We start from the raw sequence: 27,940 nt of genomic DNA, 5'->3' as shown, positions 1-27,940 counted from the left end.
GAATAATTTAAGTTCTTAAAACGCCTATCTGTTGTTAGTCTATATGCAGCAAGTCTAAAGAATAAAACAGCAAAATAAAATAATAAGTAGTTTGCAAACATCCTAGTCTTTTTGTTAATAGAATAATTTTCATTATGGCCTATATAAAATAACAGATTATAAGATATAAATATATTTATATTATATTTAGAATTAATACTTTTAAACATTTATAGATTTTTATAATATTAGGGTATTAATTTATCTAATTCATTTTTTTTTTATGTGTATTATATAAACAAATGTAAATATAATATATTATTATATTAACAATTAAATAGGAAACATTATTATTATATATTTAATTCTTTAACTTCAAAATGTTTGTAATATAAGTATAACAAATGGAATGCATTTTGAAATATATTAATCCGTCATTTTGGACGGAATTCATAATTTATCAGATTTATTTCCATATTTTTTGTACAATAAGCTTAATTCTATTTCATAATTCACATAATATTATAAGGAACTTATTCCCAAAATCTAATAATTAAATTAGAGTTCAAATCTGTGTGCTATATTGTCTTCAAGGTAAAAAGCAATAATAATTGAACTTAATAATATTCAGTTTTTTATGTCTTTTAATGTCTCTAATACATTTTTTCTCATTTATCACAATTGTACTCTGATGAAGAAATATTTGTTATATAGTCTTATGAAAATTCTTTATAATAAATTATTTGTTAACTTTTTACACACAACTAAGTATGCAATTTACATATTGTTCTAATAACTTTAGAGAAAAAAATAAATGATGTAGAAATGTAAGGTTATTTCTTCTTTATTTGTGTATTTTCCATGATCCAGTACGGTATCTAAGCCATATTGCTAATACATCACAACCCATTTCCAGCCAACTCCAAACAGGTACTATTTTGGAGCCTGCATAAAATAAATGAATTAATATCATAAAAATTAGATTTCACTTAATTATATTGTATTACCTTCAATTTCAGTCCAATGAACTGGTACTTCTGCTAATTTAAATTTCAACTTTTCAGCTATGTACAACATTTCCACATCAAAAGCCCTTATAAATTACAAAACAAATGTAAGTTAAAAATAACAATAAAATTTAGTAGTTTACGTGTTTTATTAGAAATATTATAATATTAATTATATCTACCATCCATCAACATGTAAATTATTAAACAAAATTTTTGCAGCTGGCCGAGTGAATAGTTTAAAGCCACATTGTGTGTCTTTGATAGTACGTACTCCAAATAACCAGACATGCATATGAAAGCACATCATCAAGAAAGTACGGAATACACTTCTTTGAGCCTTAGATTCTGTTTCCAAGTGGGCACGTGAGCCACATACAACTGCATAAACCGGTTTAGTACTTTCAGCAATATCATCTAGTTAGATCAAAAAAATAAACAAAAAATTAAATGGGAATTTTAAAGATTTCTTATAAAAAATTAGACAATGTAGTAATTTGTGATAGATTAACAACAATAATTAATTTAACACAAGTACAATTTAATAACCCAACAGAAAATCAGTTGTTGGATAAGATAGAAGTTCCATAACCAATAAACTAAATATAAAATATCAGGCATGTATATGTTATCATTTAAAAAGAAAGCTCTCATTTTATAATTTAACATACTGATTTAAATTAAACTAAAATAAAATAATACAATATCTAGAAATTTCATAAAAATATTAATAGTATTCAGGAACGATAACAAATTGTATGTTTGAAATATGTTTCACATGTAAATAGAACAAAACGAAAATCCATAAAAAAAAAAATTGTCAATTTGTGTATAGATACATGAAAATAATAGATATAATAATAACTTTTATATAATATTACAATTTTTTTGATATATTTTGATTTGTAAATTACATACATTTTAAACATGAAATACATATTACTGATTATTACAAGATTGACATTGATGGCATTTTGAATAAAATTAAACTCTATAGTATATAGTTTAATCTCAATTTTCAGACGTTTAACTACATCACAAAATGTTGCGTTTATTTGAAAATCCATTTAATATCGATGAAAATGATGTCAATATAGCTCTTCAACTTGAATTTATTGAGTTGAAAACAAACTCATTTTGTTGTGATGAACTTCAAAAAATGAAAAAAAAATGATATTTTAAAATTTTATTCTCAACTTCCATACGAAGATTTCTGTTTTAAGAAACGTTATAATGAAAATGACAACTGTATTTGGCTCGACGTGTATTTGTGAACAATTATTTTTGCGAATGAAACAAATTAAATCAGTTCATCGATCGTGACTCACGAATGAACACCTACATTCAATTATGAGGATTGGAACAACTAAATTCGAACCAGATTTTTCATTATTAGTTAAGCAAACTCAAGTTCAAATTTCACATTAAACATTTTTTTGTTTTATTTTTATTTTTACTGTAACAAAATAAATATATAAATATAATTTTACTTTTTTTTGAATATTTTGTTTAAAACGTTTTAACATTTATTTTGATTTTATTATTATTATTATTACTTTTATAAAGTAAATAAATATAATTTTATTTTTTTTAGAATATTTTGTTTTATTTAAAAATTTGTGACGGGCCACACAGAATATCTTCGCGGGCCACATGTGTCCCGCAGGCCGCGGGTTGGGCACCACTGCTCTATACCATTCTTGTATTAATATATTTTTTTTTTAATCTTGATCATTTCCATTTTTAATTTCAATAAAAATATAAATGACCGGGGATAAGTAACCTTGAAGTGTAGTCTTAATAAAATATAATAGTATTATGATGCAAATTAAAGCAAAATGGATTTCATATGTTACACATATTAATTCATATTTACAGAGTTAAAGAACTACTTAACTGTGTGCATCATTGTTATTATCAAAGTCGCACCAGCATAGGTTGCCTCCATCTTAGACATGCCAAATTTTCATTTAACCAGTTTTAATAGTGTGCTATTGGTTTTGAAATTAAGTGAATTGACCTATTTTGATTAAATTTTAAAATTATTATTAATTAATTAAAAAATAATAATATCAATAAAAGCCTAATTGGGGCTGTAGATAATAATTTAAGCTTTTAATTTTATAACAGGTTAATTCACTCAAACATCAAAACTATAAGCATACTATAGAACAGTGGTTCTCAACCGGTGTGCCGTGGCACAATACTGTGCCGAGAGATCGACTAGGTGCATTGCGAGAAGTTTCTGATATTTGTAATTATGCTGGTAAAAATATTGAAAACAGTAATTTATTTCATTACATTTGTGTTGAGTGTGCCACGAAAATTTGTGATGTATAATGATGTGCCGTGAACCAAAAAAGCTTGAGAACCACTGCTATAGAAACTGGTGAACAGAATTTTTTTATGCCATAGTGTCTTTCATGACATGTAAGATTGAGACAACACACACTTCCTCTAATAGTTGTACGAGCTGATCAAAACCACCCTGATCCGTGCACATTATTATCAATACTCCGTTATCACTATAACTAACATATAACATTATTACCTATCTTATATAATTTATATCTAAAATATAATGATATCTTAATAACTAGGGTTTGAATGTTGTTAACTTGTATAACTAAAAGTGTTTCAACAACATACAATACAAATCTAAATATTCTAAATAATTAATTTTTATTATGCATTTATTGATATTTATGGTATTTTTTGGATTTGAATTTGAAAGTCAAATCATTTTTAATTTGTTAATTTGACAAGATATTTGTATTATGTGATGATAATTAAAAATTTAATTTACTTATAGACTTGGGTGAATACATTAAGAATAATTAGAAAAAGTATTATCAGGCATTTAAATAAATAATACATATTTTTCGGGACAATGACTTTCAATTCAAGTAGTAGTTAAAATGTATATTTACATTGATGCGCAGAAGAACCAATTTTTGTTTGGCCACAACATGTTAAGAGAATGCGACAATTAGCATGCGTTGTCTTGGCCTTACAAGTGTGTAACATATCAAATTGTATGCTCAAAAAATCATATTTAACTTAGTAATTGAGTGAATTGACTTCATATAAAATTTAAAAGTAAGCTTATTATCTAGTCAATCTCATAGAATTTTTATCATATTTTAATTTAAAATTGATTGATGAGTATTTTATTATTGTTGTAGCGATCACGTCGCCTACAGGTATTAGTAGTCAAGGATGATGTTGGAAGGTGACTCTTGAGTTAATTTAAACAGCGTTTAATTCTTTTTAGTTAGACTGGTTTATTATTTATTTTGACAAAACATATATTTGTTTATAAACATGAAAACTGAATTTTATTTAACAAATTAAGTATTCTGAATGGCTGGAATAAATTTGGTTTGTCTCGAATATTTTCTAAGTTCAGAATATTATTTTACGAGAATTTGCCTAAGTCCAATTTAATTAATTATAGAACAGACTGGCGTGAAGATGCTCTGGCTAGTCTGGTCAAGTCGAGTCTGAATACAGGCCGTTTCGGGGTCTCTTATATAGTATTACCCTCTACTCCCAATAGTCTACTTGCTCTTGTCGCTGTTCTCACGGATGTGGTATAATAATCTAAACTAACGGAAATGCCACTCCCCCACATACGAGCTAAATGCGCATCCCGTGCAGCTGCAGACCTCGATAATTTATATTATTATTATGTAAAAATATATATTATGATATTACATTTGAACATTGGTTCTTGTAACTTTTGTACTAACGCATAACCCCACGTCCTGTGCACACCTATTAATAATCTTTTATAGTCGTATGACCAGATGATTTCGTATTTTCCTTATGTTAATGATTTCCACGAAATGCTTTCTTCCCTACAATTACAAAGTTGGTCGCACCCTACCCTAGTTTGGTTCGACTGGTACCTAGTTGACTGTGAACTAGACAATGTGGGACGCTAGTCCATAGCATTGTAAACTGTTTGTGCATCTTTAAATACTCGAGTAAAATTTAAAAACATGATAAAAAGCCTATATGATATTGACTAGAAAAAAATGTTAATTTTTAATTTCATAAGAAATCAGTTTACTCTAAATTTTAAATTAACAAAGTTAAATGTATCTGTTATGTTACATAAAATGTATGAAACTGAGACAACACTACATGTGTATTTTATATTACTATTTCATACTTTGACGCTAAAATATAATTATATATACTATATTTCATAGATATTTGATTTGTTATTTGGTTTTTTGACTTTCTTTTTCTATTAGTATTTTAATTTTTATAAACCTAATTCACATACTTATTACTTCTAAATTTATATATATATATATTTATATAAGTACAAAATATCTCTAATATCTCTTATAATTACTTGTTGCCAAGAAGTGTAATGCTGTTTCTAATTTTTCTATATCTTGAAACTTTGTAGCACCATCAGCATCAGCAAACAACAAAATACGTCCACGTGCACTTTGCATTCCCTGTATGAGAACATTTGATAATAATTTGATATTTGTCATATCATTAATTAGTAAAAATTCAATAATTCTACTACCAAGCAAACGGCACCTCCCTTTCCACGATTTTTGTATAATTTTAAAAGGCGTATACGATCAGAACCATATTGTTGCATATATTCCATGACAATATCACATGTTCCATCGGTACTCCCATCACTAACAACAATCACTTCAAACGTCCATTTTCGACCGACATCAGTCAAGAAATGTAAGCATGATTCGAGCATAGGCCGTACTAAACACAAATATTTTAAAACAAACAAAATAGATAGGTAGATAAATCTTTCATACTCCTGTCTTGTTCGTTGTACGCTGGCACTATGATTGACAAATCCAAAGAGTATTCATCCTCCAGACTGGGGAACGGCACTTGTCTGGCATTTTCGTCCATGAAGTATTTTTCATCGTCAGACCTATGTTTTCGTGCATAAGGAGAGTCCTTAAAGTACAACATCCAGAACACTAACGTCATCAACAGCACCTGGAACACGGAGTGGAATATTGAAATGTGAGAACGGACGAAAAACACGACTACTCACTATGACGGCGAGAATTCCTTGCACTGGGAGTGACAACAAGCCACACATACAAAACATCGTCGACGAACCGATGCAATTTAGTTATTATTATCGCAATCCCCGCCGTTAACACTTACACGTCATGTTAATGTTTACGAGGTGAAAAGGTGAGTGCTTAAAACATCGATAAAACCATATTATACGAAATTCCGAATGAGGCGAGTAACAGAACGAGCTGTCGGTGATGAAACGCCGCGACGGACGGTATCAGTCGGCCGTCAAACAGTATTCCTTATCGTTGTGGCGGTAAGAAAGACACGTACAAAAAATGATATAGTAGACGCCTTATCAGAAGTAATGTTTGATTATAATAATTTATTGTTATTGTTTATTTATTTTACTATCCCATAGATATTACGACATTACGTATGAAATAGTATATGTTTGCTGATAACAGTTTTATATTTTACCGATTAAAATTTAAAATTTATTTATTATTTGTATAGTACAAGTATTATCGTTTGATGTTGTTTATTAATCTAGTCATACACTCACTCGTATTTGCATACGACAACTGCACAAATCTGTTTCGATGACACCGAAATGAGTAACGATTATAATGTCTTATGTATTTGACACGTCCTACCACATAACCTTTAAATGTTATATTTTTAAAGCAAAAAAATGAAGTTTTCGTTTCATTTCTCATTGGTGATTTTACTGCTCATTCGATACGGCTCGTGTTCACGTCATTATGATAGACACCGTCTCTTACAGTTGAGGTGTGTCTCTAGGATTTCCTAATTTTTATTCAAGCCAATAGAAAAATTAAATTTGTTTTTTGTGTTATAAAGATCGGAAGTGAAAGAAATGTTTGAACATGCATATTACGGCTATATGAAATATGCTTATCCTTATGATGAGTTACGACCATTGACATGTGATGGAGTGGACACTTGGGGCAGGTGTATAGTATAACATTTCTTCAGAATCGTTTTAAAAATTAATATTGTATAATAATTAATACGCATGTTATGATTTATTTATAGCTATTCATTATCATTGATCGATGCCCTAGATACTCTTGTTGTAATGGGACTACATGATGAATTTAATAAGGCGGTTGATTACATAAAATACAATGTTTCATTTGATGCTGATATAAATGTATCAGTTTTTGAGACAAACATCAGAGTTGTTGGTGGACTGCTAAGTGCTCATATGTTATCTCATAGGTATGATATATTTATTTTTCAAACTCAAAATCAATTACAGTACACAACTATTTGTAATTATTACTATTTTTAATTAATAATTATGTTCTTTGCTTGTAGAGCCACAACTGAATTAGAAATTGGATGGCCGTGTAATGGACCACTGTTACGTATGGCTGAAGATGTAGCTAGAAGACTTTTACCAGCATTTGATACTCCAACTGGTATGCCTTATGGAACAGTTAATCTTAGATCTGGTGTACCCGAAGGTGAAACAACTGTAACTTGTACAGCAGGAGTTGGTACATTCATATTAGAATTTGGAACTTTGTCCCGACTAACTGGCGATTTTATTTTTGAACAGGTAAACCATATGTAATTTAAGTTTACCATAATATTATTATTCAGCAATATTTTAAAATATGATTGATTTTTATCGAATTCAGTTGAAGTTACAATTTAAGTGAACTGTTAAAAAGTATAGTGGTAAATAATAAGTTAAATAAGAAATATATAGAACCTATTCATATAAATTCATAATAAACTTAAGTCAATTTTATCTTCTAAATGTGTATCTTAGATACAAATGTTTTAGAAAAATATTTGGATCATAAAATATTAAGTATTAAATTAATTTATAAATAGGGTGTTCCACAATATTTGTTGCCATTTATAGTATTTTATATAATAACTCATTTTTGGAAATTATTTATATTTTTATATTGTTTTAATGATTTTTAAACTGGTATAATTAATTTTTTCATAAATTGTAAAGATAAATTATTAGTTTCTACTAAATACTTGTTTGATTATGAATTTTAATTGTATCTTATTTTTTTTTGAAATTACTGTACTCGTACTCTTAACTGAAAAAAGTTAAAATAATGATAGATAATAATTTTAATAAAATGAATAAATTTAAATTATTTAAAGTGTTCTCAGCTTTCTTGATGATTACTGGTGACACTCCTGGGAGCCACAACATAGGTCGAAAACCCTTATCATAAATTAATAATTTCATTTCTGTGGTTGCAGTACAAAAAATAGTAAAATAATAATATTAAAAGATAGTTAGAAAAAAGTGTTTACAATGACAAATACAGTAAGATATTATTTAATTTAAAATTTATTTTTCAGAAAAAGCTTTTTAAAATTTTAGATAAATTTAAAAAATATTTCCCATTTTTATAAATCTAAATTGAAGATATTTTGAAACATACTAAACATTTAAATATTATTTAATAATCGAGGTTTTTTAGCACATAATGATAAGACATTAAATGTTGAACGTATAATTTTAAAACCATTGTATATATTTTTCAATATTTATTTTTAAAATGAATTTTTACATTTAGAATTTTTATCTTGATTAATGTTAATTAAGTATTAGCAGTTTGATTAAACTTCTAATTCTGATTTTGTATATAAATTACACCATATTATAATCCTACTACTACATAATAAATTATTTTCTATCATAAGTAATACCCTAATAAATCTTATGTATAATAGATAAGTTCATTATAGGTCAACTAAAAATTAATTTACATCCGATGTAAGTAAGTGTATATAATAGGTATTTTAATACTTCTGGACATAAACAGAGTATTTAATTATGCATACATTTTTTTAATAATTTATTATATAATACTACTTAGTGTCAAAAATCATCAATATTATTTTTAATGCCTAATATTGATACCTATAATAAGTAAGATTTAATATATAATATACCATTGATTTATTATGTGTATGATGGATATATTATGGTGAAAGTTATAAGCTATAGATTATGAAAGAATTCATAAAATAGATACATCTAAAATACATTTTATTTAATAAGGAATTTATTTATATATTATGTATAAAATACTTAATAGAAATTTAATGTTTTAAAAAAAATTAATCATTAATTTTAGGAATAACTTTACATAATAAATTAGAAATGTTTTATTACTATTATTAAACCATTTCAACCCAATTTTCTTTTGTCCAGAGTTGACAATATGATATCATTTTATAAAATAATAGGTTAATTGTAAATAAAAATTTCATTGTTTTGTTAATTTGGTATGTATATCCCATTAATTTTCAAGTAAACACAAGAGTCCAAGTATTAAACTGCCTAAGGTCACAAAAAAGGCAAAGTTGCTAAGAACTTAATTTTGTAAGCAAATATGAACTCTAAATCACCTTCTGAATCCTTGTTATTTACCTATGATATTATTATCATATAAAAAAACTCATGGCAAATTGAATACTAATAAATAGTTTATAATATTGATTTCAGATTATAAATATTTTTAATTTATTCAATTGAAAATTTACAAACTATTTAGTTATTAAAAATTAATAAAACGTTTAACTTTTATAGATAAGAATTGAAAATTTAAAACAAGGTTTCACATAAGTAGTTCATTCTGAAACAAGAATCTAATGTCTATACAAACATAGTTTTTTTTTTTTTATAAAGTTATTTTATATTTAAATTTGGATGAAATTACATGTTAAATAACCAAGAATAACAATTTTAGTTATATTGTAATATAAAAATATTTTTCTTGGGTACTTGAAAATTTTTTTAAGTATACTTTATATTTTGATTGTAATACTTTATGTTGTTAATGGCTTTAATTAATTGAACATTTTATAGTATATTGTATATATTATGAATGACTGAATTAGTCAAGTACATATAATGAATCTGATTGGATTAATTTGTAATTTATTTTATAGGAACCTACATTTTTTTTTTTAAATTAATAAATATAGTATAAAATATCCTAGACTTACAAACCGTCTTCACTCAGAATCATTTTTTGTATACAATGATATTACCCCATTTTAATAACTATCTGTGTACATTTTTAGCTATATAATAATGTTATCCTAAGGACAGTTTGAAAATTCATATTATTTTTTAGAACCGTCACTGCTGCCATTGGTCAGTAGATTTTTGATAGCACTTCAAGAGGCTTTGAACCCACATAATATATATATTTTATAATTATGAAAATAATTAACAGTTTTTATTTCCATCCCTTAGTTGGAATAGTAGTTTGATTGTAAATCTCAGTGAAAACCTTTTTATCATAATCCTATGATTGTACCTTAATAATAAAGAATACATTTTTAATTGAGTAGCTATCAGCTAACAATAATAAAATGTTGAGTATCCATCCACATTCCATGCAATTACTTCGGTACATGTATATATCTTGCAGCTACTGATCTCAGTTGACATAGGAAGTTATTATTATTAATAAGATTATAAATTAAAAATTTTTATTATTACGTTTAGAATCTAAAAGTATGATGAGATTGCTATGGTAACACAATTCTATTGTTATTAATCATGGGTTGCTAGCGTCAACCTTGGAACATTAAAAGTTGTACCATCTTTTTACTTAACCGGAGTTTAATCAGCCAAATTTGCACGCCAAAAAGTTAGTTATCAGCTAATTAAGCATAATCAAAGTTTAACCATAGACGGTACAACTGGCCCTAACTTTAAATAATCTATAACATTAATTTAATCATTGTTATTATTAAGTTATTATAGCAACTATTAATTGGTCAGAAAAATACTGTAATATTTTACGCTTCCCGTTTCAACACGATGACGTAATAGTAACTCTGTCAGTGTTGCACAAATTTATAGAATGACTTCAGCTATAAGAAATATACATGTGACATGTCAAAAAGATATGATTAAGAACATTTATATTTTTAAAAATGAAAAAACTGTTAAGACTGTTAATGTTCTTTTATTTTAAACCCCTAATTATAACGGTTTTTATGTATTAATTATTAAAACATACTTGGCTAACATTCCAGATTAAAAAAGTAATCTTAAATATCTAAAAATGTCTCTTTTGATTATTTTAAACATTATAACTGTAAGTGATATTTTATTATTTGATAGGTAGCTTTAAAAGCTCTTCATTCGTTGTTCAACCATAGATCTAAAATAGGATTAATGGGGAATCATTTGGACGTAGCCTCTGGATTATGGATTGCACATGATTCAGGCATTGGTGGTGGGATTGATTCATATTTTGAGTACTTAGTTAAAGGCTCTTTGCTATTAAACCTACCTCATCTAAGAAGCATGTTTGATGAGTTAAGAAAGCCTATTGATAAATACTCAGCAACTTCTACAGGGTGGTATTTTTGGGTGAACATGCAAAAGGGCCAAGTAACAATGCCCATATTTCAATCATTAGAATCATATTGGCCAGGGCTTTTAAGTTTAATAGGTAATTATACCTTAATATCATTAATAATTCGGATATTTTATATTTTATAATCCCTACTATCGATTTGCTTTGATTTTATAATTTTAATTATTATATGTTAAAATTGTATTATATTTTTAATATAAGCTATTATTTTAGGTGATATAGATATTGCCATGAAATCGATGTCAAATTATCATGATGTACTCAAACTATACGGTTTTACTCCTGAAGTTTACAATGTTGTCAATCAAGAGGCTTCTAGAGATTCATTCCCACTGCGACCTGAACTAGTGGAGTCTGCCATGTATTTATACAAGGCAACTAATGGAGATCCTTATTTACTAGATATAGGCAGTGACATTCTACGTTCCATTCAACACAGTAGCCGCACAAGATGTGGATATGCTACGGTAATATTTCATATTTTTGTTAAAAAAAAAACAAGTATTATTTTTTTTATATATAATCTATTTATTTTCCTATTAAAAACACCAGTTGTACTAAGTAAATGCTCAAAAGTTACTTCCACTCCTAAAATACTTAAGTATTATTTTTCTGACTTTAAAATTAATTTGTTTGAATATATCTATTTTTCAAATATACTAAATTTATGTGACAGAATTATTTTATAAAAGTTACTAATAAATCTAATACAAACTATATCTTGAGTAATTGTTGAGGTTCTGATAACCTCTTATTCTTAATAGATTTATAATAATCCTATGATATTTTTTATCAAGCTAAAAATGTTAATTCAATAATAAAATTAACAAAAATTACTATTTACATTATTATTTTATGTTTTTATATAAAGCTGCATAGATAGTTATTTTTATATTTGAATTGTTGGCTTTATTTTAAATTAACTCAGATATGATTCATTAAATAGTACATATTATTTATATAATTTTAAATAATAATAACTAATTAATTTCTTGTTCTAAATTTAACATAAACATATCCTCAGAAAATTATCTTGGTTTGGATTATGAAATTGTAGTACCTATATCATATGTTTTAAAAATGTTTTTGGGTTTTTTGATTAAACAAAATGATAAAAACTAACTAATAGTAAATACTGACAGACAAAATGCATGCCTTTAATTAACTCTAGATATCACTATTAATTGTGTGTATATTTTTAGTTAAGTTTTTACTAGCTTTTAAGCTAAACACATATTTTAAGAAGTAACGCCTGTCACTTACATCTATTATACTACTATATTATATATCAATATATTCTATATCAGTGGTTGACGCCAACCTTTTCCAACTATTGAGCTACTTTGAAAATTTCAAGTATCTGCTGATTGAACACTTTTTATTTAGTTTATTTTTAATTTTATTACATACATGACAATAATAAATTCATGTTATTCTATTATCTTTATATTGGAAAAGTATTTTTTTTGCTTTGCTTATAATTACTTTACTTTATATATAAACTATAAAGCACAAAATAGTGTTAAAGATTATGTATGAGATCAACCAATATTGGTTTTTAAAATTAATTTAAATTTTTTATATACTAGATCAATATTTTCCTAAAGATCAATGGTCGAAATTGCTTAAAATAAGTTGAGGGATGCCCAAATTTTCATAATTTTCTTAATTGTTATGGTTTAGTTGGTGTAGACACACTAAGTGATTGAAGGTAGAGATGAGTTGTACTCCTATACCTTATGTCCTTATTTTTATACGATTTTGTATGTATTAATATTCATTTTTGGTTTTTGAGTTTGGTGTCTTAATTATTGATATATTTAAATTTTTATATACATATAATTATATTTTTATTTAAAACTTGCAACATATTTACATGTATATATAATTTATCTATGTGCAGTTCATCAATATAAGTTTTAATAGTATGTATTGTATTAAACAAAAAAAGTAACTAAATATTTTATACATTACTATTAAGTATAGGTAGTTTATAGCCTATATAATAGATTAATAGCTTTCAAATTAATGATTAATGACTGATGACATTATCATGTTACAAAACATAGTACTAAATTAAAACAATATAATAAAACTTATAAGTGTAATAACTCAGAAACAAAATACATAAAAACATGCCTATTGCATTTTTACATTGCTATTTACTAACAAAATAAACATTAAATAATATAATTATATAAAATTATATGAAAGTAAAAATACTTAATTCATATAAAAAAACGACATTGTGTTATTGTAAGTCAAATTGAAAAATCATTGTAATAAAATAAAATGTTTATGAAAAACTCCAATATAAATCAAATATAAATATGTATATAATTATAGTAAAGATACATTATTTTGGAAAAAATAAGTAGAAGGATGGAAAATGTGAATTATAAAAAATGAAGGGATGCCATCCCACTGTATCTCCTCCCCCCCACTACGACCACTGCTTAAGATCGACTAGTCGATCGCAATCTGTTGGAAACTAACATTGAATATTCAATCTAAAACAAAATTATGTATTTAAGTATATCTAATGTATTAATGAAATCAATGTAAAAATGATACTTTGTAAAACTTCAATTTATTAATTAAAAATAATTTGTTTTTAGATTAAAAGTTGCAAAAAACATTCTCTTCAAAATAGAATGGAGTCATTTTTTCTTTCAGAAACAACCAAGTACCTATATTTACTTTTTGACCCCGATAACTTCATTCATAATGATGGGAGTTATGGTAAAGTTTGGAACACAGCTGGTGGTCGAGAATGCATAGTCGACGCAGGTGGATACGTTTTTAACACAGGTAAAAACCTTTCTTCCTTAGTCTCATAACATTGCTAAACTTATTTTTTAGATTCTAAATGGAGTGACAATAATACTGTATGAATTGTAATAGTTTTATTATTATTTATAATTTTATTTTATTTCATCTGTCATTTCAATTTGAAGTAGAATATTTTATCTTACACATTACAAGTGATTCATGCAAAAAATTTGATCTATATTGTAGATGATATGTTAAGGAATCAAAAGTATGGGATGCCCAATAATAACTTTAAATAATTTAAAAAAATGTATAAAATAAAAAGAGAAAAAGTAATATCATCTTGTTAGTTAATTGCATTTTGTTATATTGTACAACCAAATGTTTCAATAAATTTAAATATTAATGCTTTAAATTTTATTTTTAAATGTAACTTACATGAGCTCTTTAAGTGTGCATTCAAATAAATATTTAGTGCTGTGATTATTTTCTTAAAGAAATAAACAATAATAATTAAACAACTTTGAACAATAACTAAGTTACTGACTACTGTTGTATCTGTAACATTACTGTTATATGTAATCACTTACAACTAATGAAATAACTTGACCATCCTGGTTTGTATGTTCAAATATGAATAAAAATTATTTTATCAACTGATAAATTTTTACTTGTGCTTCTGTCTAAGTCAAACACAATTTCCCTTACTAAATAAATTATGTACCAATGTTATACTAGTTTCATGTTTAATTAGTATAAGTTTTTGTTGATAGATTTTGAGTTGTTTGTTAACTTTTAAGTATGCTCAATTATTTGATAGCCTTATATTGTGGTCAGAATAGTATTTCCGTTTACAATAATTTATTGTTAATCTCAAATTTAACAAACCCTTTACAGTTATCCAATCAATACACGAGTTTGTACATTTCGTTTTTAGTTGAAAGTTTAATTTATATAGGTTTGTTTATGTTATTGTAACCATTCAGTTTAATTAGTACTATTAATTTTTTTTTTCTGTAATTTTTATAAAATATATATTTATGATGTATTTAGAGGCTCATCCTATAGATCCTGGAATTTTGCACTGTTGTTACATGGCTGACAAAAACCATTGGTCGCATCGTCAACAGCCTAAATACCAACGCTTTATGAAATTGTCAATGGAAGCTGGCAAAAAAAAAGAATCAATCAATCAAGGTATGTATAAAAAAAAAGAAGAGAGAGTATTCACACTCCATACAAATACATCAGTACATGTATATGTTCTGTGGTTAGGTACTGGTTTCGTTTTATATAGGAAATAATAAGTTATGAATATAATTTTAACATGAATTATTATTGTAACGCTTAGAATCTAAAAAGTATAATGAGGTTGTTATGGAAAAGTAATTTTGTTATTATTAATCGTCTGTTGCTAGGGTTAACCTAGCTTAATAACCAAGGTGGATAAATATATATATATATATATATATATATCCACCTTGTTAATAACATTAATCTTATCATTGTTATTGTTTTATTTTATTGTTATTGTTGTTATATTTGTTATTGTTTGATTGTCTTGTCAACAATTACGTGAAATTGGTCAGAAAAATACAATAATATTTTACCCTCCCAGCATCTCACAAAATGACGTGATAGTTGACACTTTCGGTGTCACACAAATTTATAGAAAATTTATAGAAAATTTATAGAAAATATAGAAAATTTATAGAAAATATAAATATATTTACAAATATAAACATATACTTTGTTTTAGTCATATTGAATGTTCAGCCATTATTTTTCTAATCTTTGTTTATTCTTTCGATTAATTTTTAATTTAAGAGGATGTCTCATCAAAATATGTTTGCGAAAAATGTCCTTTAAAAACACATTTGCGAGTTCAAAGAATATAGGTTACCGAGTGGTATTATTGTAAAAACCCCTATTAATAAAATTTAAGAGGAGATTAATATCTAATTTCGTAAGAAGTCCGATTCGATTTTTAATTTTTTGATTTTAAGTCTTAAATATAACTTTCGAAAAAACGGACATGATTAAACATGAAGTAAACATTACACAAAGTTTTACTGGTATCAAAAATCGGACTTAAAGAACCAGATATGAATTATTTATTAAATTTTGTTCATAGGTGTTTTTACAATAAAACCTCTTAGTAACCCATATTACTTAACGTGCTAAGTATGTTTTATGAGAAAACCGCGGTTTTATATTTTTTTCTACGCGTAGAAAATTACGGCCTGACGTGACGGAGGCGATATAGCTAACAAAGTAACAACGCTATCTTTTAAGAGGACGCCACACCCTCATGTGTCGTCACTGTCTTACAAGTACGTAACATAGCAAATTTAACGATTAGCATTTCCAATTAAGCTCCGTTAGCTTAAAATTTAGAGTGAATCGACTTCTTATATAACTTAAAGGTAACATTTTTATCAAGGTTATTACCGAAGATTTATATTATACCTACTTAAATGTTAAAGTGAGTTAGGTGTATTTAAAGACATACAATTTACAATTTTAAAAATACTCATAACTCGCTTTAAAATGTAATTATAATAAAAATCCTATATGATAATCTAGATAACAATGTCACCTTTAAGTTTTATTAGAGGTCAATTCACTCTAAAGTTTAAACTAACGGAGTTAAATTAGAACTACTGAGCGTAAAATTTCCCATTGCGCTACACACTTGTAAGACGGAAGCAACACATGCGGACGTGGCGTCCTCTTAAACGTTGATCGTTGTATGTCTACAGTTCTACTTCTGTATGTTACAGTGAAACGTCCGTCCTCTTGATACAACAAAAATATTTGTTTAACATACTACACTTATAGATTTAATGATATTCTAAATATTTGATTATTAATTTTCCTTATTTGATTAGTTGCAAAAAATCTAACATTTTTTTTTCACACTTAAAGCGTTGTACAAAATTATTGTTTAATATGACAGCGTGTTATTAAGTTATGCGTGCATTATAATACGCGCATAATATTTTACATGACACGCTCTCAATTAATTAGAAAAATGCCTGTATTGAATTCCTTAGAAACAGTCGATATAGATTTTTGTGGATTGCGGCACACGCATTTTTCATGCGTTTTAGACCACTGACCAATTACAAATAATTTGCAACGTCCCATTTTATTTATTTTTTTAAATATATGTATATATTCTTTGAAAAAATATCTAAGCTATTTGAGCAAATTAATTTTTGAACGTTAAAATTAAGAAATTATTTTTAAAATTTCGTTAGCTAATTGCATTTCATTTTTATTAATTTTAGTCATCTGATATTATAAATAGAAAAATTGTTTCCAAATAGAATTTTATAAATTCAATTATTTTTCGAAATTTTAATTGAATCAGAAGTATGTTTATTTACTACTACTTTAAATAGTTTCTATAATTATGCAATCAAAGAATATATTTAACCTTCCACGACATATTGACATTGCCACGGTTTAAAGTTATAATAGATTACATACACAAATGTCCATTTACTGAGAAACATTGACACAACGCAAATTACATGTCTTATAGATTGCCTAAATATTACTCCTGAACATATGCTATGCCTTTAAGGGCCTCGCTATACCTTTTATTTAAGGGGCAACAAATAGAACATTTACGTGACCACTCGGTATGTATCTATATTTTATTCGTAAATGACCATATTGCGTACGTGGGTTAAATCATATATCATGGTATCAATGATGTCGCGTGTTCCCATGAATTCCACTCTCATACGCATATGCAAATGTCAATTACTCGACGCATATTTGTATAAGATTCTCTATACTAAATATTGATTATTTTGATAAGATTTAAATGAATGATTCAACGTTGTCTGATTTTATTTCTTAAGAAATGATTTGAATTCAGCTGAAAAATGTCTACTTATAGAATTTCCATTTTTATTTTATTTTCAATAATTGAATAATGATTCTATTAGAACCATGTTTTCAAGTTCTCAACTAGGTATAGTTCAAAATTATGTTAGATTGAATTTTTCAAAGTGTTCCGTATGAACTATAGATATTTTTGTGATGAATTAAAATCTTTTATTTCTAGAATTATTTTGAATAATTTAAATCGGAAAACACAAACTACCCATATTTTTCTACCCAATGTTTTTTTAAGCTAAAATTGACGGTATTAGCAAGTCAGTTTAACGAATTAACCGTAGTTTTTTTATTCTATAAAATGTAGATTTTCCTAAAAACAAATAAGCATAACATGTATTTATATATTATAACTAACATTAATTGCATGATACTTGTTTATGGACAATATTTTTTAAATATATTTTGGTACCTGAATTTGTTTTAGCATTCTATAAGTTTACACCTAATATAAGTATAAAGTAGGAAATTTCATTAAGAATGTAGGTAGATTTATGATGTGATAACTGATAAAGTGATAAATAAAACTATTTAAAAAAATCATACAAATATATGTAAACTCTTTTTCACTTCGTTTTTTTTTACTTTTTCTTCGTCCCAGTAAAAGACTCCGTGACGGGAGAGAACGGCAGCTCGGCAAGTGGTCACAGTTTCACCGTGGATGAGAGCAGCATCTATTGGACTCAACAAGCGCACGAAGATCAAAGGCCGCAGTTCAAAAACGATCATCATAAACCCACAGCGGCTGCAGACGTAATCTCAGGTAGACCACCGACGATGGATTCGCTACAACCGCCGGCTCCTATACCGTCACCGCCGTCGTCACGACCACTGGCGATTTATCAGACGGACGATCAACTGCAGGACGATGAAGACGCCAGTATCGATGACGACCATAACGGAAACAGGGATGGCGATGGTGACAGTGACAAACAGTTTGAGTCCATGAACCGTAGAAGGTTTAAGGCCGAGGTCATGAAGTCGAAAAACTTCCACGATTATGATGACGGTTTTAAAGACCTGACGACCTCTGACCGTCGATATCGACAGCCGACGTCTGCCGATTACGATCATCATCACGGCGATGACGAAAATAATTGGAAAGCCAAACAGCACCGTCGGATGAGTGAAATATGGCAACAGGACGACCAGGACGACAATGACACCTCGGCGGCTGGCCACGACGATTGTGACAACGGTTACCAGGTGCTCACATGCCCCGCGACGAATAACTTTTATACCCATTTCCGGTGGTGACAACAAGATGGCGAAAAGCACCTCGCCTATCGTGGTTGATTTATTTTATTTATTATGATACTTTGTTCTGATGATTTTGTTGTTGGACCAAAAAATATAATATCGTTTATAATATTGTTATTAATGCCGCTTTGTTCAATAACATTATTTTATTCGATTAATCGGGAAGTACGACCTATCTACTTGCTTATCTGTTTTAAATACATTGTAATTGTTATTTTTATTGGTATATTCTTACTGTTTCTAAACAATTTAAAAAAAATTTAATATACCAATTTATATATTTTAATGTTACTTAATGTTCATGTTGTAACTGGTCCGAGCGGACAACTGACCACAAAATTGTAAAAGTGCTAGGTACCTACTTACGTATACAGTGTGATCACGGTATTAGGTACCACTGAATATCTTAGCTGGGCAACCTTGTATTGAAATGGGGTTTTCGGGAGGTGATACTTTAATACATATTTTCAGATTAATTTCAAATGTTGAGTTCTCTCGATACTCGCATGCGCAATACAACTTACTTTTTTTAAATGGGAACCCAAATTTTTTTCCCCAGATTCGGGTAGAGTATTTTTTTAAACATTTATTGTATGTAAAAAGTTTTTTTCTATTTTCAAAACTGACCAAATCGAGACAGACAAAAATTGGATTTAAGCATAATTCTTGTTTAGTGATATTTTAATTTATAACCACTGCAAATAATAAAATAAGTGCGAAATATCAAACCTATTCGTTTAAAAATTCAGTCAAGGTTGTTATTTTATGGTGTGGTTAGATTGGTAGAAAGCTAATAGGACCGTTCTTTTATGATGTTACGCTTAATGCAGACGATATCTTAATTTTTTAACCAAAGAACTTCCAAGACGGTTGGATGATGTTTCATTAGAAATTCGAAAACGTATGTTTTACCTATAAAATGGAACAAAATACAGGTAGATATTTTAATTGAGGATCAAATAATGGTGTCAACATCGATTGAATTTTTGAGACGACTGAAATCATGTTCAGAACATGATCGCAAAAACTTCAAACAATTCATACAATAAATTTATTTGATACATATTATTCTTTATTATAATATTAATACTACTATAATCGTTATAACTATTTTTTTTTGTACATTTAATTAATAATGTTGACGAATATACACTAAAAATAATGTTTAATTATTTCACACTTTTATTTCACATTATTTTCAATGGTTATAAATGAAAATATTATTTAAACACGAAATATGCATAAATCCAATTTTTGACTTGCTCTACGTTGGTCGGTTTTGTAAATAGAAAAAACTTTTTGTACAATAAACGTTTAAAAAAAATACCATACCCGAATCTTCAGAAAAAAAAATTGGGCTGCCATTTAAGGTAGCATTGTGCATGCGCGTATACAGGGTTGGGCAAGATACTCAAAAAGGAGTATTGAGATACTAGATACAAGATACTTTGCTTTGGAGTATCGCGATACAAGATACTAGATACTTGGCTTTGGAATATCGCGATACTAGATACTCGATAGTCGATACATTTAAATAAAATTAGTCACTGGATTTTTAAAAATTATGGGGACCTACTTCATTAAGTAACTAGAATGACAAATAAAATAATTAAAACTGACACTTATTCAGTAATAATAATACATATTAGTAATAAAACAAATCAATAGTATTCATTACCTACTTTATCGTGAAAGGTACACTATAACGTAGTAACTATTAGGTACACCATTATATAAAATTATGGATAGGTACCTAATAAGCAGGGCTAGGATTTATATGCTTTTGCATGTTTTTTTCCTTAAGTCCAAATTGATTGGTTGTCAGATTTGTCCACGAGTTGGCTTATTCTCGTTTAAATGGGACCAATTTTTTTTTGCATATTTTTAACATAATGCATATAACTGCATATTCGCGAATTTTTTTTAGAATTTGATATATATACATTTTTTAATTTTTATAAGTTATTGTTAATTTTAAATGGTACTTCACGAAACCGATAGTTTTTGGTTTATCCGTTGTATGATAATTCACATGTTGAAGCATTTTTCCGGACGCCATACGGCTTCTATGGAAGTTTGTCACACGACAGACCGGTTCTCCTCCGGTTCTCGATACTAACGAAAAAAAAAAAAAAATGGTTTATCCGTTGAATTTTCGTAAATATATAGCATAAATACTACTTATTTTATCTTAGGTCGGATACAGTGGCGTAATTAGGAATTCGTCTTAGGGGGGGATAAACATTTTTTTCCACACAAAATACTTAGATTTTCAAGTACAATATCTGGGAAAACTATTTCATCAAAAATTCTTAAACTATAATATATATGTACACAAAATGTATTAATAAATGTGCTTTAAAATTCTACACAATTTAGTACCTATACAATATTATAATAATTTCTTCAGAATGTAGGTAAATTTTGAATATATTAGAATTAAAATTTACTTTTAAATTAAATAATAATTTATAGATTTCCTGATGTTAATTATATTTAATTCGTCGTGATGTCAGCACGATAAAACATATAATTCCATAAGCTTCAAATTAATATATAAATATACACATTATATAGTCTCTGGGGGGGGGATATATCCCCCTCACCCCCCTTAATTACGTCCCTGGTCGGATAATATCCGTTCGTTACCTTATCATTGGTCGGACGACTGGTAGAATTACTTACACATTGTTATACAGTGAGACAGCATAGAATAATTGTATTAGTACGTCGTGTGTTGCGTAAATGCGCGGACGTTTATACTTAATAATTTAAATGGTTTTAATAACAGTGTCCAGCATACCGAAAGTTCAAAGTGAAATTGCCAAGTTACGTCTAATTAAACTAATTTAATGTAATAATATAATCTAATAGTAATAAGTAGGTAATATTAAATTGTGAATTATAATAAATAATAATTAAAATTTGTTTTTGCATATTTTGGTAAATAAAATGCATATTTTACAATTTATTATTGCATATAAATCCTAGCCCTACTAATAAAGTACAGACGTAAAGTCCTATTCAATGTGTGTGTGTCACAGATACATACAATATACATCACACATATAACTATATTTTTTGATTTATCGATACTGGGTTGAAAAATTATTTCTAACAACCTAGGTTCAATATTAAATAAAAAATATTAATTTCTGGATCATTAATTATTATAATTATAATTATTTCTTATTAATTATAATTTTGATAATAAAACCAGAATTGTAGTGTATCTCGTAGGTATCGCATCATAAATTATTTTATGAAATACTAGATACATTGACTAAAAATGTATCGCGATGCAAGATACTCGACACTTCATATAATTGTATCGAGATACAAGATACAAGATACAATTGAATCTAAGATACGTATCTACGATACTTGTAGGTATCGAAGATACTGCCCAACCCTGCGCGTATATCGAGAGAGTTAAAAATATTTAATTGATCTGAAAATATGTAATTAAATACTCCCTATCACCTCCCGAAAATCCCATTTCAATACAAAGTTACCCAGCTGAGATATCCAGTAGTACCAAATATCGTGATCACACTGTAAGTTTTTTTTTTATTATTTTGTCGTGTTCTATAAAATACTATATTTTATTTTATGTATCTTATAATTATACTTGGTACCATTACGTTGGAAATACTATTTTACTATAAACATATTTAATTAATACAGTTAATTCTACACCTCTTATCCTCGTAAAATATTAAATACATAAACTATAATAATATAGAATTCGCTATCAACTGATTTCGCTAGCATTCTTTGCCAATGATAATAAAATTAATGCATTTGAAACTTTTATTTGTAAATAATTATTACGATATAGGTACACCTAATAATAATAAATTATTCGACGATACTTTTTCTATCCTGCACTATACAATTATCTTGTGACGTGTATTACTTATTAATTTATTATTATAACACATTATATTTTACTTTGTTATTTATTATTGGGAATACACATTCCAAGTGTTAGGAAAAGGAGTCTCTCTTAAATTTGTGTTTTCTAAGGACTTACTTTAGTTACTTAAAAAAAAAAAAACATACCTACATATAATCTGACTACCCAGTACACATCAACTATATAATTAAATGTTTATATCATTGTATTACTTATAGTTATTTTAGATTCTGAACAAAATGATGAATGTATTGATTTTACAATGATGTGTGTTTTTGTGTCTGTGAGATCAAAAGTAAACATTTTCCAACAGTTTTCAAAAAAATCGATATTTTTATATGAATGTAATTCAAAAACTAATCACTGTAAATACTTGAAATTTTCACCAAATTTTAATGATAGTGATATCTATATACAGTTTAATTTTCAAAAATTTTCGACTTTTTTTGAGTTATTTATAGACCACTGAAATTTTCGATTTTTTTGAGCATTTATTTTGAAGTGTCGGTAAAAAAATGTTGGACAACCAAAAAAACGTGAAAATTTAATACAAGGTTCCTTATGAATTGTTCTAATTGTAGCTAAAAAAAATTAAAAATCGATAGTTACAATTTTTTTTATAAGCGTTTATAGTTCAAATTTTTACGAAATCTGTCAAAAACGCGAAAATTTGCAAGTAATTTTGAAGTTAAAAAATCATAAAATTTTTTGCGTTTAAAACTAAGGATTAAAAATACAACACTAAGTTTTCCATAAGTTTTCCTTCAAGTAGCTATAGAGAAAATTCGAAGCATCATTATAGGAAAAATTTTAAGTGCGTTTGAATTTTAAATTTTTACGAAATAGCGTTACGATAACGATTTATCCTCAAATGATTTTAAACATTTGTTATTATTCAAAAAGTATAAGTCATAGATACTTGAAAAATTGTACCAGTTATTTAGATTGGCATTTTATTTACACGATTTAATTTTCAAAATATTTTGACTTTTTTTGAGGTATTTATAGACAACTGAAATTTTCAATTCTTCTGAAAACATTTTTTTAAGTGTCGATAAAATTTTTTTGGCCCTATCAAAATACTTGAAAGTTTAATATAAAGTTCCTCATAAGTTATTCTTATAGTGAATAAAAAATTATAAGAATACAAAGTCACAATTTTTTTTATTAGCATTTGAAGATCAAATATTGACAAAAATTCGTCAAAACCATGAATATTTTTTTTTCGCAATCGGCTCATTTTCAATTCCATATCTAAACGAAAAATATCAATTAATAATTATTATTTAGAAGTAAATTATAAGTAAATAATATTTAAACTTATTTATTTATTACCATATTATACGTATACTCGTGTTTATAACTGATAAATTTAATAAAAAATAAATAACCTAGTAGCAACATTGCCGGAAAATAGCTCATACAATATATATTTGACAGTATTTGCCCGAGAGGAAGTAGCTCTAAGTTTTACAATTTTTCCGAAATTAGAAGCTGTGAGATGCATTTTACGTTGTCTTCTCCATTCATCACTACTAGGTTGGTCTACTACAGTTCTCCTTTCTAATACATGGATTTCTTCTGAAGTGAGCTTTAATTTACTGAGAAAATCTACTTTTTTTCATATTCAGTGATTGGCATGTCTACAATTTGAACGGAGATGATTTGTTTGACTCGTTTGAGGATAAATCGATCGAAATGTTTGGTATAAATACAAACAATTTTATGAATTATGAACTACAAAATAATTTGCAAATATTCATGGTTTTGACGAATTTTTGTCAATATTTGAAATTCAAATGTTAATAAAAATTTAATTTTCCAAGTTGTCCAGCATTTTTTTACCGACACTTCAAAAAAAATCGAAAATTTCAGTGGTCTATAAATATCTGAAAAAAAGTCAAAATATTTTGAAAATTAATCATGTAAAGAAAATGCCAATCTAAATAGGTGGTAAAATTTTCATGTGTCTACGACTTATACTTTTTGAATAAAACAAATATTTAAATTCTTTTGACGATAAATCGTTATCGTTACGCTATTTCGAAAAAATTTAAAATTCAAACGCATTTAAAGTTTTTCCTATAATGAAGTTTCGAGTTTTATCTGTAGCTATTTGAAGGAAAACTTATGGAAAACTTAGTGTTGTATTTTTAATTCTTAGCTATAAACAAAAAAAATTTTATGATTTTTCAACTTAAAAATTACTTGCAAATATTCGCGTTTTCGACAGATTTCGTTTTTTTTTTTTAACTATAAACGCTTCTAAAAAAAATTATTTCTAACGATTTTTAATTTTTTTTAGTTACAATTAGAACAACTCATACGGACACTTCAAAAAAAAATTCTCAAAAAAATCGAAAATTTCAGTGGTCTATAAATAACTCAAAAAAAGTCGAAAATTTTTGAATATTAAACTGTATATAGATAACACTATCATTAACATTTGGTGAAAATTTCAAGTATTTACAGTGATTAGTTTTTGAATTACAACCATATAAAAAAATCTATTTGGTCAAAAACTGGTTTTGCGTAAAAATTCCCGTTTTTATGTCATTTTTTTTTGTTTTTCTCGATTTTTTTGAAAACTGTTGGAAAATGTTTACTTTTGACTCTATAATGCACCAAGGATATTCACTTTTACATCGGAAACCACCCCCAAAGTTTGAAATTGAAGCATCATTTCGACTAGTTATGCTGTACACAGACACAAAAACAAATATAAAAAAAAAAAAACCCCACATCATTGTAAAATCAATACATTCATCGCTTCCTTCAGAATCTATAATTGTGACTATGTATTCTTATAATTTTTTATTCACTATAAGAATAACTTATGAGGAACTTTGTATTATATTTTCAAGTATTTTGATAGGGCCAAAAAAATTTTATCGACACTTAAAAAAATGTTTTCAGAGAAATTGAAAATTTCAGTCGTCTATAAATATCTCAAAAAAAGTCAAAATATTTTAAAAATTAAATCATGTAAAGAAAATGCCTATCTTAATAACTGATAAAATTTTCAAGTATCTACGACTTATACTTTTTAAATATTAACAAATATTTAAAATCGTTTCAGGATAAATCGTTATCGTTACGCTATTTCGTAAAAATTTTAAATTCAAACGCATTTAAAATTTTTCCTATAATGATGCTTGGAGTTTTCTCTTTAGCTTCTTGAAGGAAAACTTAGTGTTGTATTTTCAAACCTTAGTAACAAACGCAAAAGTATTATGATTTTTCAACTTCGCGTTTTCGACAGATTTCGTAAAAATTTGAACGCTTATAAAAAAAAATTGTGACTATCGATTTTTAATTTTTTTTAGCTACAATTAGAACAACTCATAAGGAACCTTGTATTAAATTTTCACGTTTTTTTGGTTGTCCAACATTTTTTTACCGACACTTCAAAAAAAAAATGCTCAAAAAAATCGAAAATTTCAGTTGTCTATAAATATCTGAAAAAAGTCAAAATATTTTGAAAATTAATCATGTAAAGAAAATGCCAATCTAAATAGGTGGTAAAATTTTCATGTGTCTACGACTTATACTTTTTGAATAAAACAAATATTTAAATTCTTTTGACGATAAATCGTTATCGTTACGCTATTTCGAAAAAATTTAAAATTCAAACGCATTTAAAGTTTTTCCTATAATGAAGTTTCGAGTTTTATCTGTAGCTATTTGAAGGAAAACTTATGGAAAACTTAGTGTTGTATTTTTAATTCTTAGCTATAAACAAAAAAAATTTTATGATTTTTCAACTTAAAAATTACTTGCAAATATTCGCGTTTTCGACAGATTTCGTTTTTTTTTTTAACTATAAACGCTTCTAAAAAAAATTATTTCTAACGATTTTTAATTTTTTTTAGTTACAATTAGAACAACTCATACGGAAACTTGTATTAAATTTTCATGTTTTTTTGGTTGTCCAGCATTTTTTTACCGACACTTCAAAAAAAAAATTCTCAAAAAAAATCGAAAATTTCAGTGGTCTATAAATAACTCAAAAAAAGTCGAAAATTTTTGAATATTAAAGTGTATATAGATAACACTATCATTAACATTTGGTGAAAATTTCAAGTATTTACAGTGATTAGTTTTTGAATTACAACCATATAAAAAAATCTATTTGGTCAAAAACTGGTTTTGCGTAAAAATTCCCGTTTTTATGTCATTTTTTTTTGTTTTTCTCGATTTTTTTGAAAACTGTTGGAAAATGTTTACTTTTGACTCTATAATGCACCAAGGATATTCACTTTTACATCGGAAACCACCCCCAAAGTTTGAAATTGAAGCATCATTTCGACTAGTTATGCTGTACACAGACACAAAAACAAATATAAAAAAAAAAAAACCCCACATCATTGTAAAATCAATACATTCATCGCTTCCTTCAGAATCTATAATTGTGACTATGTATTCTTATAATTTTTTATTCACTATAAGAATAACTTATGAGGAACTTTGTATTATATTTTCAAGTATTTTGATAGGGCCAAAAAAATTTTATCGACACTTAAAAAAATGTTTTCAGAGAAATTGAAAATTTCAGTCGTCTATAAATATCTCAAAAAAAGTCAAAATATTTTAAAAATTAAATCATGTAAAGAAAATGCCTATCTTAATAACTGATAAAATTTTCAAGTATCTACGACTTA

The 27,940-nt window shown here is 26.8% G+C and overlaps 2 protein-coding genes across 3 annotated transcripts; one reads left to right on the top strand and one right to left on the bottom strand.

Moving 5' to 3' along the window:
* Positions 1 to 605: 605 nt before the first annotated feature.
* wol (Dolichyl-phosphate beta-glucosyltransferase wollknaeuel) lies at positions 606 to 6,303 on the bottom strand. The gene is made up of 7 exons (XM_015517317.2): positions 6,040 to 6,303; positions 5,792 to 5,981; positions 5,536 to 5,735; positions 5,353 to 5,461; positions 1,169 to 1,403; positions 987 to 1,072; positions 606 to 924 (listed from the first exon to the last, which is right to left on the bottom strand). Exons 1-7 carry the CDS (start codon positions 6,094 to 6,096, stop codon positions 824 to 826), a joined length of 978 nt encoding a protein of 325 aa, XP_015372803.1. The 5' UTR covers positions 6,097 to 6,303; the 3' UTR covers positions 606 to 823.
* Positions 6,304 to 6,456: 153 nt separating this feature from the next.
* On the top strand, positions 6,457 to 19,481 carry Edem1 (ER degradation-enhancing alpha-mannosidase-like protein 2). Of its 2 annotated transcripts, XM_015517321.2 has the most exons (10): positions 6,457 to 6,625; positions 6,696 to 6,800; positions 6,873 to 6,983; positions 7,068 to 7,253; positions 7,353 to 7,596; positions 11,158 to 11,491; positions 11,630 to 11,883; positions 14,035 to 14,227; positions 15,242 to 15,385; positions 18,702 to 19,481. In XM_015517321.2, exons 2-10 carry the CDS (start codon positions 6,703 to 6,705, stop codon positions 19,355 to 19,357), a joined length of 2,220 nt encoding a protein of 739 aa, XP_015372807.2. In that variant the 5' UTR covers positions 6,457 to 6,625; positions 6,696 to 6,702; the 3' UTR covers positions 19,358 to 19,481. The 2 variants fall into 2 exon arrangements, with proteins under 2 accessions (XP_015372807.2, XP_015372806.2); XM_015517320.2 differs by having other exon boundaries at positions 6,457 to 6,800.
* The last annotated feature ends 8,459 nt before the right edge of the window (positions 19,482 to 27,940 follow it).

This window comes from Diuraphis noxia, unplaced genomic scaffold (assembly GCF_037042655.1).
Source record: "Diuraphis noxia isolate RWA-SAM2 unplaced genomic scaffold, SU_Dnox_SAM2 contig0001, whole genome shotgun sequence".
Classification (NCBI taxonomy): domain Eukaryota; kingdom Metazoa; phylum Arthropoda; class Insecta; order Hemiptera; family Aphididae; genus Diuraphis; species Diuraphis noxia.
The sequence above is the reverse complement of the archived record's forward strand: the minus strand, read 5'-3'. Positions and strand labels throughout refer to the sequence as shown.